The sequence below is a fragment of the Rhinoderma darwinii genome, chromosome 1 (genome assembly GCF_050947455.1).
Source record: "Rhinoderma darwinii isolate aRhiDar2 chromosome 1, aRhiDar2.hap1, whole genome shotgun sequence".
NCBI classification, from domain to species: domain Eukaryota; kingdom Metazoa; phylum Chordata; class Amphibia; order Anura; family Rhinodermatidae; genus Rhinoderma; species Rhinoderma darwinii.
Window position 1 is genome coordinate 466504460 of NC_134687.1, and position 14588 is coordinate 466519047.

Below are 14588 nucleotides of genomic sequence, written 5' to 3' on the forward strand. Positions count from 1 at the left end.
CACCATATGTAGAGGCCATCCGTGCAGACGAAAGACATGCTAAAGAAATAGACTTGCCAGGCGAGAAGTTAAGAGGAGGCTGGACAGAGGAACAAAATGTGCCATTTTGTAGAAACGGTCAACAATAACCCAAATGGTGGTGCAACCATCAGAGGAACGAAGATCAGTAATAAAATCCATGGCAATGTGTTGCCAGGGGCTGTTCGGAACTGGCAGAGCTTGAAGTAGGCCCGCAGGTTTGGAATGAGAAATTTCATTTTGGGCACACTTGGTACAAGAAGAGACATAGTCCAAAACATCTTTGGGTAGCGTGGGCCACCAATAATGACGAGAGATAAAGTCCCGAGTTTTACGAATGCCCGAGTGACCTGCCAACTTGGAGTTGTGACCCAAGGCAAGAATTCTCGCTCTGCCTGTAGGATGAACAAAAATTTTCCCAGGCGGAATGACTTTGATCTGCAGAGGGTTAACCGGAATAATACAGGAAGGATCAATGACATGCTGAGGATCCTCTTCTAGGTCATCTGTTTCAAAAGAACTATATAGTGCATCAGTTTTAACATTTTTGTCGGCTGGACGGAAATAGAGTTAGAAATTGAATCTTGCGAAGAAAAGTGACTATCTGCCTTGACATGAGTTAAGACGTTGTGCCGACCTTAAGAAGGTGAGGTTCTTGGGATCAGTGTAGATGAATACTGGATGTGCAGAACCTTCTAACAAATGTCTTCACTCCTCGAGGGCCAATTTGATAGCCAAAAGCTCACGGTTTCTAATGGAGTAGTTCCATTTTGCTGCAGAGTAGATGCCACTGGGAATAGCTTTTCCTTTAGAGTTGCTCTGAAAGAATAGTGCTCCAGCACTAACGGAAGAGGCATCAACCTCCAATGAGAACTGCTGGGAAACATCTGGATGATGAAGAACGGAGACAGAAGTAAAGGACCTTTTAAGCTTAATGAATGCAGATTCCTCTTCAACTTCTTGAGTTTGCCCCCTTTTTGGTGAGGGCAGAGATGGGAGCAGTAAGTGACGAGAAATTAGGGATAGACTGACTATAGAAATTTGCAAATCCCTGGAACCTCTGTATAGACCTTGAGGACTAGGCCATTCCAGGACAGACTTTACTTTTTCCGGATCCATCTGGAGTCCATGATCGGAAATGGTATTCCCCATTTTTCCAATTTGGTGTAGAGGTTGTTCCCCCTTAACCGCGACAGGACTTGGCGAACATGCTTCCGGTGTGTCCTCAGATCAAGTGAGTAGATGCAGATATCGTCCAGATACACCACCACATAGACATACAATGGATTCCGGAATATGTATTCACGACTCCCTGGAAGGCTGCTGGAGCATTAAATAAGCCAAAAGGCATCATGAGATACTCGTAGTGACTGTCTCTGGTGTTGAATACAGTTTTCTACTCGTCATTACAAATTAAGTTAGAAGCCCCACGTAGATCCAGGTTGTGAAAATCTTGGCTCTACAGATTCTATCGAAGAGTTCGGAGATCAGCGGTAAGGGGTACTTGTTTTTAACAGTGATCTTATTCAGACCATGAAAGTCTATACAAGGCCGAAGGGACCCATCTTTTTTCTCTACAAAGAAAAATCCGGCTCCAGCTGGAGAAGTTGACTTCCTAATAAACCCTCTCTCAAGGTTTTCCCTGACATATGCCGACATAACTTGAGTCTCAGGGAGAGAGAGAGAGCATATACCCGTCCACGAGGAGGTGAATTCTCAGGAACCAACTCGATTGGACAGTTGTATGGACGATGCGGTGGTAAGGTCTCAGCCTCCTTCTTGCTGAACACGTTTGTATAGCAGGCATATTGTGGAGGTAGACCAGGGAGCGACTGAGACACTTTAAGACAGTTGTGTTGACAACTAGGCCTCCATTGAAGAATTTCTCCAGAATTTCGCCCAAGGATGGGAGCGTGCTTGCGAAGCCAGGGTAGTCCCAGCAGGACTGGGTTAATTGCCTCAGGTAGAACATAGAGGAAAAGTTGTTCTGTGTGCAGTGCCCCAACTTGCAATATCAATGGTTCAGTGATGGAGAGAATTGGGTCCGACAACGAATGTCCATTCACCGAAGCCACTGCTAGAGTTTTCTTCAGAAAGGTCATGGGTATAAGGGGACAGTTTACTAAGGCCTGGTGTGTGAAGTTTCCTGCCACTCCAGAATCCAGATAGGCTGAGACAGAATGGGATGCTTCACCGGTGAATAGAGACTGTAATCGAGAGTCTAGGAGAGAATTTTGCAGATGGTTTTAGTTCACCTAGGGTAGTCTCTCCTATCAACCCTAGGTGCTGGAGTTTCCCAGTTTCTGAGGACACTGACGCACAAAATGACCCTTTCTCCCACAGTACATACACAGGTTAGCAGAACGTCTGTGCTGCCGCTCTTAGTCCGATAGTCTGACCTGGTTAACCTGCATAGGATCTTCGAAGGTAGTAGGAAAAAGGTAGCAGGGGTCTTTGAAAGTTATGCACCAGTCTAGGAGACTTTTTCTCTTGGAGGGCTTCTTGAGAGCGTTCCCGGAACCTGAGGTGTATGCGGGTAGCCAATAGAATCAGGGCATCCAGAGTAGAAGGGAGATCACGACCTGCCAGCTCATCTTTAATCCTACTGGCTAATCCTTGCCAGACGGTTGCCACCAGGGCCTCATTATTCCAAGCAAGCTCTGCTGCGAGGGTACGGAATTGAATGGCGTATTCTACAACAGTCAAACTAGCTTGACATAGTGACAGATGTGAATCAGCGGCTGAAGAAGTACAGCCAGGTTCCTCGAACACAGTGCGAAAATTGTCTATAAAGAGCTGCAGATTAGAAGAATCCGGTCCCTCACGTTCCCAGATAGGATTCGCCCATGCCAAGGCCTTGCCAGACAACAGAGAGACAATGAAGGCTACTTTGCTCTGATCTGACAGAAATAGATGAGCATGTAACTTGAAATGGATTTTACATTGATTGAGAAAGCCTTGAGAGGTTTTTCGCTTCTCCATCGTAACGGGGTGTAAGTGGCAAAGAAATTCTGGCTCCGGAGCTGACTGGAGCTACGGCTGGCTGAGTAGTGGACGGAGCTAAAGCTTGTGGAGCTGCCGGAGTAGGACCAGGGGCAATGTCCAGGTGATTGGCTAAGGTATTAACTGCTTGCAAAAGCTGATCTTGCCGTAATCTGAGGTCTCGCATATTGTCTTGCATGACTGGAACAGCAGCCTTGGGTTTGCCAGCGGTGTCCATGACCTGAGCAAACTGTAACATGCAATGGGGTTGTGGATCCACTGGACTACTCCGCAGCAACGGAGCAGCTTCTGGCCGGACAGGTATAATACAGTCACTGGCAGATGGTACCTTGGTGGCAGCTGGACACAGAGTGCAGGTAGCGGATACAAGATGGTACCGGATTACTGGAAGCAGGCTGGTGCCGAATTACTGAAAGCAGGCTGGTGCCGGATTACTGGAAGCAGCCTGGTGCCGGATTACTGGAAGCAGGCTGGTGCCGGATTACTGGAAGCAGGCTGGTGCCTGATTACTGGAAGCAGCCTGGTACCGGATTACTGAACACAGGATAATCACGGACTCAGAACACAGGGTAGTTCACGGAAACAGGACTCAGGATACAGGTCTGGTTACGGAAACAGGACTGGTCACGGACACAAAACTAGTCATGGACACAGGATTCAGGACTAATCATGGACATAGGGTTCAGGAAACAGGACTTGGAACTTTCGCAGGCTAACACTGGGTTAGTAACAACATTGCTCAGACACTAGAATAGTAGGCAGGGTTTCTATAATAGACCAGGGTTTCCAGGGATAGGCTAGGGACACTTTTACTGATGCGTGTGCTGGCTCTTTAAGACACCGTCAGAGCACGCACACGCACCCTACAGATTGGCTCACTGCCTGACATAACTCAGAACTCACCGGCGTCCCAGAGGAGGCAGGCGCCGATGAGCATAGTCCAGCAGACGGCCGCGACCACCAGCAGGAGGGGGACGTCGGAGGTCAGCTGTCCCTGGGGCTACAGATATATTTGTAAAAACTTCTTTAAATACCTTTTCTATTAGCATACCACAACCCTACAACATACTACATGGTTTGTTGGGCTTAAGGTACTGGTCTCTTGGTTTTAAAGTATAAAAGAATCTTGGTTGGTTGTACAGGAGTCAGTTTCAAATCATCTGGTGCTTAGGATGGAGCGCTTTAAATTGCTTAAAGCCAGAATTGGTGAAGTTACCAAATTGTGGATTTGGTAGATGGAGGTTTTGTTATAATCGAAGACCTGTAGAAGCCAACATGGAAGTGAAGATTACCAACGATTGGGATGAAAGACACCTGGTGTAGTGCAGGGGTAAATAACCTTTTTTTTTTCTCTGATGGTCTGATTGCCAAAAATGTTGGTTTAACAAGCAGAGCTGACTACCACTAGGTAGTCTGAAATACTTTTTTCCCCAAAAGGATTCTCTTTAATGATGAAGCACTAATGTTTGTACATTGACATTTCAACTTATAGGAGAATATAGTAATTTTTGGTTAAAAAGTAATTACTTTTTGTTTGGTTATCTCTGAGGAATTTACAATTTTTTCATAACTAATAGGCCCAAAAAATTATTAGCATAAAGATTGTAGGCCTATTACTTTCAATCATGTACATGTTCCCTAAAACAGGAAACATGTGCCCACCACCAATGTCTTGCATAAGTAATTTCGAGTTAAAGAAGAAGCCAGTACAGTAATGTCTCAGGTTACAATGTTTTCACTCTACAGTAGCACTTTCTAACCATTTTAAGCTGAGGATGTGCTCACTTCATAATGGTGCTAGTATTTTGTTTCACACAATAACTTTGAAAAATTTGTCTGAAACAAAGGGGCAATTTGCAATCTACTTAATTGTACCACAATTATCTAGCTCTACAGTATAAGTGTGACAGTACAGTATAATCGTTCTCTGGTGGAAAAAGTGGACCAGAAGTTGGCATTAATGGACCATTAATGAAGGAGCATAGAGTAAGTAGCCAGGGACATTTTACACATAGTGTAAAGTGGATAATTTGTCGTTGTCATCTATTTAGTGCAGTATACTGTACTGTAGAAAATAATCATCTGTCATCAGTTCACCAAAAAGCTGGAGACATTTACAGTAACCATATAATACATGAGGCATCATTTTTAATGTCTCAAATAATCTTAAATATTTTTATGATTATTATTATTTTCTCTATCTTTTTTCTTCCTTGCTCTGGTTTAACATTTTGAGGCTTTAAAAAAATAAACACCTTTCCAGAGAGTTATGGTTGTACTTTACAATATTTTCACTTTTGAATTGTCTATCTGAAATGAATTAACAGGAACACTGTATTCATCTTAAAGCATTATTACAGGATTTTTTTTTATGTCAACTGAAATGTAATGTGTGGTTAGTGGGGGTCTGGCTGGTGAGACCCTCTTCATGCCAAGAATGATGGTGCTTCTTTCCTTATTCTTAGTGGAGAGGTGATTGCACATGTATTCTGCATTTATTTTAATGGGAGTAAAAGTAATTTCCTGTCCACTCTGAACATAGCTCATTGATAAACAGCTGCTATGTAGTGTCATGGACTGTCAATTGCTAACTGGCTTGACATGTGCAACTATGCTGTATATTATCTTTGACCAATGAATCAGAGAAGATTATTTCAAGCCAAGAGGTATCGATAAAAGATCTAATTGTCTTCTGAGTGTCAGTTCACTGTCTGTTTAATCAGTTTTTTGTGTGTTGCACTAAGAACAAATGCATGTTCCCCATTTACGTGATAATATCTTACGTTACATGAAAGTGCTAGTTAATCATGTGCCATCTAAGTAGCATTCCATGTTGTTTTCATATATTGTTATCTTTCAGCTAACCTTTCAGTTAAAAGTAGTTTAGTTGCCTTTAGAGCTTCTGCTTTAAGCTGTAATTTCTAATGTAAATATTCAGCTCTGAAATGTAGATTAGACTAATTATATGTGTTTGTTCTTAGCTTCTAGGCAATCACTCTACATTAGGAAGGACAGAAAGAGCTGATCACCCTGTGCGGAGGTTTTCTCATGGTAGTACGGTACCACAAAGACCTCGACCTATGATGGTCCCATCTATTGGTTAGTTGGATAGACTGCTGCTTTATTTATCGTGCTTTTTTGTTACTTTGCTCTATGTAAGTGCAGTAATCTTTCATCTGTATTGTTAAATAATTATACACTCAGTATGTGCATTTGGTCAACCTTTTGCTTGTAGATTAACAATATTTCCAATTCTTTAATGCACAGCTGCTAGCTAAATGGATTCACCTATAAGCCAAAGCAGTCCAGTTGATAGAGGACAGGAGCCTTGAGAAAATCGAATTTCCTACAGTGTAAAGGTTTCATTTATGACAGCAGATATCATCATAAAACCTTTCTTCAAAGGGTGTGCATATTGAAAGGCAGACCATGCGGCTGCTGCTGGCACTTTGAAGAGAGAGGGGCACCTGCCCTGGTCGTCCCATTCCCTTGAATTTTGAATAGCAAAATCTTGTGCAGTTTTTCCCTTAGACTAACTACATTATTATTAGGGAAAAGGGGTCGGGCAAGGTCTTGAATAATGCCATGGTGGGGAAAATAAACACCAGGCCCATCATGATCTTTGCTAAAGCACCTACTCTTTTCTATGTACTCCTGTATTCTGTTGCTTCCCCCACATACAATGAACCAATTTAAGTTTATTATGGAGTTCCCCAATATATGTAACTGAAGGTTTGTGTGCAGGCAAACTGGAAACTAGAAATGCTTTACGAGACCATCCTACCAAACGGGAATCTTGGAGAACTCCTTTTACTGTGCCCACATTGCAATATACTTGCTGTTTTGAAAAAGCTAACGTGACCACATTGGACAATCATGGCATGTCACAACACGGCATTGTAAACTGAGACCTTTTTAAAAACCACAAGAGAATTTAGCACCTTTTACATCCAAAACTGTTTACAGCAGCCTGAATATTGATTTTCATAGAACAAGCTTTATGTGGTGATGAACCGACCTAGAAGGTGCAGATAATAAAGCATTGTGCAAATGCGAATCATATATATATACAGGGTGATTAAAAAAGGATGGTGCAAAAGTAAAGGCCTGTAGTTAAAGTAACATCAGTGCTAAATGATAACTGAAAATCAAAGCAAAACTGGCTTAGTGCCCATAGCAACCAATCAAAGCACAGTTTTCATTTTCAAGAGCCAAATGCGAAATGTGCTTACATAGTGTGATATAAGATGGAGACATCAAAGCAAGACAAAGCTTTTTGCGTGTTGGAATTTTCAAGATCGGGGTCTGTTGTGACAGTACAGCGAAACTTTCAGAATAATGTGCTCCGCATAGAAACTTCATTTTGCGATGAGTGAAGCAATTCAAAACCACTGGGTGTTTGTCAGGGGAAATGTTCGGGCCGCCTAAAGACTTCGAAAGAGACAGTGAACAGGATTCAAGCCGTATACGAGCGTAGTTCAGTCGACCAGGCTGACTAGTAAGGAACTACAGGTTCCGCAAACCACGGTATGGCGTATCTTAAGAAAACTTTTGCGTTGTAAGACATACAGATTCAATTTTCTTCAGGAGCTGAAACCAGACGAAAAACTGAAACACTGTGACTTTTGCATTGACTTGCAGGGCCGATTGGAAGAGGACGAATTTGCTGACAGGCTGTGTGTTCAGTGATAAGGCTACCTTTCACCTCAGTGGGAACGTCAATCGCCACAACATTAGAATTTGGGGCTCCGAAAAACCTTGTGCACTTATTGAGCATGAGGGACTCCCCCAAAGTAAACGTGTTCTGTGCAATGAGCAGGCGCAAAGTCTACGGTCCCTTCTTTTTTTTGCTGAGGATACTGTCACTGGCCACTCCTACATGGACATGTTGAAGAAATGGCTTATGCCACAGATAGACTACGTTTGGCAGATCTTCCTCTATCAGCTGGATGGTGCACCTCCACATTTCCATTTGGATGTTTGCCAATACCTGAATGAAACTCTAGCAGAAAGTTTCATCGGCCATGCCGGAAACAACGATTCACCAATGTTGCGCTGGCCTCAACGATTGCCAGATCTAACAACCTGCAATTTATTTCTGTGAGGCTACAACAAGTGTATCTTTTCCCTGAGCCACAGGATCTGAACGACCTGAGACAATGCATCACTGAAACAGGGTGATTCCATATCCGAGGATATGCTGGCATGTGTCTGGACAGAACTGGACTACCGCTTAGACATCTACTGTATCGCCAATGGAAATCACTTTGAACATTTGTAGTGTATTGATAAAACTTGGATAGATAGTGTGTCTTTTCATGTTAATAAATTTGTGTTATGTCCTCTTGGTTATGAATACTGAGGCTATGATTTTACACCATCCTTTCTGAATCACCCTGTATATCGATATATATATCTATATATATATATATATATATATATATATATATATATATATATATATATATGCCACAAATCATATTGGTTCATATTTCAAAGGAAAAAAACACATGAATAAGTCATAGTAATATAAAGAAAACTCCAAAAATGGCGTACCAATGTTAATCCACTTACTTTGCCCCGTCTAATTTCTTGTGAACAAGTTTTTGATATTTTCCTAAATTCAGCACATCATGTGTAACAATTATTTACATTATTATTAGTTACGATGTGTTTTGTATATACTTTAAGGGGTAATCCAGTCTTTAAAAATTATTTGCAGATTATATAACTGCGGTGAGATTAGTCACTTACTAATGTGCTATCTGTAGCTGAAATGCCTCTGTCAGTCTCACATGCAGTCACATGACCATGCTCCTGATGTTTATCTCCTGATTAGTTTGGTATTCTGAACACATGCATATATCCCCTCTCCGAGGTACTAAACATCACAAGTCACAGGACTCTTATCTCCACTGCTTCGTCTCTCCCCCTCTCTCCCTGACTATTCAGGGATCATGTTTCACAAAGCTGTGTTTTAGTAGCAAACAGTGAGTAATTACAGCACTACCTTACACCTTGTAATAGGGGATCATGCAGGCAGCTGTATATAGAAACAATGCCAGTGAGAGGAATCACGGGAATTGTAGTCCTTTAGATGGTAATCCCGCCCACAGAAAGCCAGGCCAACATTAAAACAACAGTGCTGCACAGAGCTGGGCAAGATAATGTAAAATAATTACTTCTGATCTATGGTGGCATCACCTGGTGGGCAGGCAGACACATACAGGTACTTTTCTGTATTTTTCATAATCTCGGATAACCCCTTGAATAGTTTTGACATAAGTGCTGTTTTACATCCTGAGAAGAGGATCTCCATGATTTAACTGTGCTTTTATCTTTTCCTTCATTATAATAATTATATTTTACTTCACTATTTGTTTACATCCTGTTTTTTTATTTACATTTAGCGTGTACGTCAGAAAGCTTTTGACATACATGCTAAACGTGTCCATAGGGCTTTATTATCAGAAGGTGGCCAAAATAGTGTTCTGTTGGCCTCTATCCAATTAGTATACGTCAGTATATTGCAAATGAAAAAAAAAGGTATGGCGAAGCGTTAGACTACCATATTCCATTCTGCAAAATCCAGTATCCAGTATAAAAAAAGTATACATTAAGCATATAGGTTTTATTAACATGGTAGTCTATGGGTGATGGATGCCACTGTATGGTATCCATTACATGCATCTGTTAAATGGATATGTCATAAGCTTTTCAATAGCTTCTCCTGACGTATCCATTAAACAGATGCTATTATAGCCTATGAATGCGTTAAATAGATGCCTAGAACCGTTATATTTCTCTATTTTGCTGCATTTTTATACTAACTTTAGCAGGTTTATGTGAGCATTTTTGGGTCCCATCATTTTGTCTGTGTCCATATTATACACTGAGGATATTTAGTCTAAACTATTATTAGTGTGAAATTATTAACCACTCTTAAATTTTATTTTATTGTGTTTAGAAATAATCCCACTATTACACTAAATCCTGCTCTATGTAATGTTAATCTAACAAATGACAAATTAAGAAAATGAACAAACTGAACTGATATAACACACTACAGTTACACAGCAACTTTGTTGTATGTCTTAATGTGGTACTTAATGTCGTTCATCCACACATCCTTTCACATGACTCCATTTTCATTCCAAGTTCATATAACATCAATGTATTCACAAGTTTAGATAGCTGCCCATTATCATCGGATTTAGATTGAGGAATTAAAATTACCAAACCAAAGTTTGTATCAACCAGTCATTTGTAGTAGAATGTATTTCTTTAAATATCTAGTCAGTTTTTGGGTGGTTAAAAAATTTACCCAAAATTATGTTTTAGTGTTTTGAATTTAGTAGCAAATTCAAACAGGTCTAAACCGAGCCCCTATGGGAGACCTTTTGTGGTATCCATGAGGCCGTAAAGTTTTTTTATCTGTAACTGGTAACTAGGTAAGACTAATTAAATTCAGAAACTAAGGCATAGGTTGCTGTAACACTGAAATATCTGTACCTCCTTGTGATGCAGATTGTGTGTCTTAAAGAGCAAGTCTTGGAGAATTTTCAATATAACCCATGAAACTATAGTGTAAACTATGTGCAGCTTTAAAATACACATCTCACACACAAGAGGTAGCCATTCTATGGGCTGAACATTAAATAAAGTGAAGTTACTGAAACTCGGTGCCTCATGATATGGTAGGGCATCACAATGTGATTGTTTTTTGCCAGTACTTGTTTAGTCCATGCAGTGGCTGTTTCCATTGTGTTTGTATTCAATGGCAACTATGATTAATTTAAATGTGGAACATTGTGTATAATCTCTTGTACTTTACTGATATTTCAGCAGGATTTCAACGGTAGATTGTCCTACTGATCACTTGGTACATAGCCATTCCATCCACTTGAGTCATTCCAGAAGTTTGTTGAAGCCCAAGTGTGTTGTCGCAAAGTTCCATGTCTGTATGTTATTTTAGTGAAGCCTGAAGAAATAAGCCAGAAGTGACATATTTTCAGCATTTTATAGAATGTCACTTTTCAATAAGTTTAAAGTGCTTTTTATCTATAAAAAGTTGTATTTTAAAAGCAGTGTAAAATGCTATAGTAAGTTGTATATGTCCTCCTGAAACAACTCCAAGCTAAAAATGTGGGCTACACTTTTTGTTTCCATGAAAAATCTTAGCATTTTATTTTTGGACTCAGCCCTAATATTCACATATTCAGGTTTAATGGGTTCTTCAAAAATAAAATATCAACTCCTTAATCAACATAAGAAAAATCTGTTTGGCAGGCAATTATTTTTTTACAAATTTAAAACACTTACTGGGAAGAGAAGCCCTGTTTGTAATGGGTACCAATCTCCATGGTCCTCTCTTCCAGACTCAAAGGGCATGTTTAATAGCTCCTTCCCTTTTTCTCCATAGAAATTACAATGGACAGTAACAGTGAAGGTGGTCGTTCTCGGTCAGGTAGTGAGGGAAATATTTCACCTGTAACAGAAGAAGCTTATTATCGCAGCATTGGAGGACACAGGAAGTGGTCTCTACAGCGTACCAGGGCCTCTGAGGATAGATACGGTATGCAAAACAAAAAAATGTTCCTCATTTTTAACCAAAGGATGGTTTCAAATTCTTCAAGCTTTTATGTCTGGGCAAATATAGGTGTCAGGTTATGTTCTTACCAGACATGTTCTGATGGTGCTCAGCAAATCCAGTATTTTTATATTCCAATTGTCAGGAAATATTTTTTAGCTCTATAAAGCATCAGACTACTAGCTCCAGTAAATCAGATATTTTTTCAGTGGTCCCCTTTAGGTATGGATCAGTTCTTTCTTGGCTTTTATTGTGCTGGACACATAGCCACCTGTTTTGCATGTAATTCAGCATGTGTGTAGGCCTTAAAGTGCACTTCTCCGTCCATCCCAGCACATTTAGGTTCTTCAAGCTTAGTGGAAAGAAAGGTAGGATAGCATCAAGTTCATATTCATCATTGTCATCCAGTCAGTCATACTGTGTTGTTGTGTGACTTACTACATTGCATGATCATTGGCTTCTACCTAAAGCTCATTTGTGACATGCCTGAAATTTCACCAACTGCAAAAATGGTTGTGTGTGTTCCTTTAGATTGCGCTTGTCTTTTGGGGCACAATAAGCCGCATAATGTTTGCAAACAATAGCCATACAGTAAGCTCTGCTGAGGAATATGTAGCACCTGCAACAGATGGTGCCATTGCTAAGCCTTCAATCTCCTCGACAGGTTACTAAGTGATGGAGCATACAAAGATTGTTGCATATGTTTTGGAAATTTCTTTAGATAGTTATGGAAGCCGGGAGAAGTTGTCATCTGATATGTATGAGGAATCTGAAACAGATGGTGGAATGGAGGATTATTCAGTACGAATATTTGTGGCACTCTTTGACTATGACCCAAGAACCATGTCCCCAAATCCAGATGCTGCAGAAGAAGAACTTCCCTTCAAGGAAGGACAAATAATTAAGGTGAATTATGGCACATTTTTACATTTCAGCTAATTGTGACAGAGTTAAGATCTCAATATTCTGTATTTTTCTTGAACTATTATATCAACTTCAGGTTATTCTAATAGATCTAATTATTTAAAGTGGATTATTTCTTCACATATCTTGCTGTTTGTAGCCTTTTTGGCTGATACCGCAGGAAAATCCTATAACAATATCTTAAATCCTAGTAAAGCTGACTGTACCCCAGGAATACATTTCATTTTACAATATGTTATCCTGGCTGAACATATAAACAAAAAAAGCTTTTATGAAAAGTGTTGAAAATCATACAGAAATCCTCCAAACTATATGCTGACTTATGATAACCCCAGTCTGATAATTTTCACTTTGAGGCCTCGTTTACACGAGCGTGTGTGTTTTGCGCACGCAAAAAACGCGCCGTCTTGCGTGCGCAAAACGCACTTAACAGCTCCGTGTGTCATCACCATATGATGCGCGGCTGAGTGATTTTAGCGCAGCCGCCATCATTATGACACTCCGTTTGGATGTTTGTAAACAGAAAAGCACGTGGTGCTTTTCTGTTTACATTCATCCTTTTCACTGCGAATCACGCTGTTCGCACGGAAGTGCTTCCATGTGACATGCGTGGTTTTCACGCACCCATTGACTTCAATGGGTGCGTGATGCGCAAACAGCGCACAAATATAGAACGTCATGAGTTTTTTGCAACGGACTCACGTTGCACAAAATTCACGGACTGTCTGCACGGCCCCATAGACTATTATAGGTCCATACGACAATGTTGAAAATCATGCGGATGAATAACACGCTCGTGTAAACAAGCCCTAAGTAGAAGAGTAGGCTTCCTCATCTTTGATAGGGTCAACAGTTTAAAGGGGACCTGTCACTAGTTTATTAATGCCCTATCTCCTAACTAATCTAAAAGGTGGTATGATGCTGATAACTACAGTGTCATTTTTTTCAAGAATTATTTGCAAAGTTATGTGCATTTTTCTAAATATACTAATTTGGCTATATTTGCCAAATGGGAGGTAACTTTTTCTTTTCACTCTAAGCGGTATGAGGTTTTCTGTATGATGCTGTCAAATCAGCATCAAACAGTTCTCCTCTTCCCAGCCCAGAAAAAAAGCGTGATCATATAGTATACAGCTTCCATTCCCGACTGTTTTGAACTGGTGCTATCTTCGGTTGTTTCACAGCTAGAAATGCGATCCTGGTGCCATATGAAAGATTACAATCTCAGACAATCTCATTTTATGCCATCACTGAACCACTGTTTTGGTGGTCCACAGCCAGAGATTTGGCTATTTGAAGTGATCCCTCTTATCTCCAGCCTCAGTCTCTCACCCTGTGTGAAGCCGCTTCGTGCTGATAAGGCAGCGTCAGAGGCTGTGAGGTAGCTACACCTGAGAATCGCTGCAGTTGACACCCACTTGTCTAGCATAGCCTCATTTGCATATTTAGAAAAACTGATAACTTTAAAAATAATAAACTTTTTGGGACACAATTTTCACTAGCATCATTAGTTTGACAGCGCCTATTAGATTACCTAGGAGATTGGGCATAACTAAACTGTGACAGATCCTCTTTAAACTTATCGATACTTTGCTTGTCCTACTTTTTTAATGTCTAGTTATTACTGCTTTAAAGAGGCTCTGTCACCAGATTATCAAATCCCTATTTCCTGTTGAATGTGATCGGAGCTGTAATGTAGATAACAGCAAAGTTGTTTTTTTTTTTAAAACAATCATTTTTGCCCAAGTTATGAGCAATTTTATATTTATGCAAATGAGCTTTTCAATGGACAACTGGGCGTGTTTTCTCATTTTACCAACTGGGCGTGTATTGTGTTTTTACCAACTGAGCGTGTATTGTGTTTTTACCAACTGCGTGTTGTGAATAGAAGTGTATGACGCTGACGAATCAGCATCATACACTTCTCATCGTTCCCACCCAGCTTCTTTCACTGCAGACATACAGCGTGACGTCACCCACAGGTCCTTAAACATTGCCGTCGGACAAAGAAGATACATCGGCTCCAGGCGTCCAAAAGGTTATTATGCTCGTC

The 14588-nt window shown here is 40.5% G+C and overlaps 1 protein-coding gene across 23 annotated transcripts in view; it reads left to right on the plus strand.

Moving 5' to 3' along the window:
• Positions 1 to 14588, plus strand: part of RIMBP2 (RIMS binding protein 2) — a 602457-nt gene that overhangs the window by 461765 nt on the left and 126104 nt on the right. For 12 of the 23 annotated variants that reach the window (XR_012849985.1, XM_075833186.1, XM_075833230.1 and 9 more), the window contains 3 exons: positions 6003 to 6120; positions 11444 to 11596; positions 12333 to 12517. Coding sequence is in view for 19 of the 23 variants with exons in the window: in XM_075833186.1 (XP_075689301.1) it covers positions 6003 to 6120; positions 11444 to 11596; positions 12333 to 12517 (456 nt within the window). In the remaining 4 variants the exon portion in view is untranslated. The remainder of the gene's footprint in view (positions 1 to 6002; positions 6121 to 11443; positions 11597 to 12332; positions 12518 to 14588) is intronic. The other 11 variants (XR_012849987.1, XR_012849994.1, XR_012849995.1 and 8 more) reach the window with 1 other exon arrangement.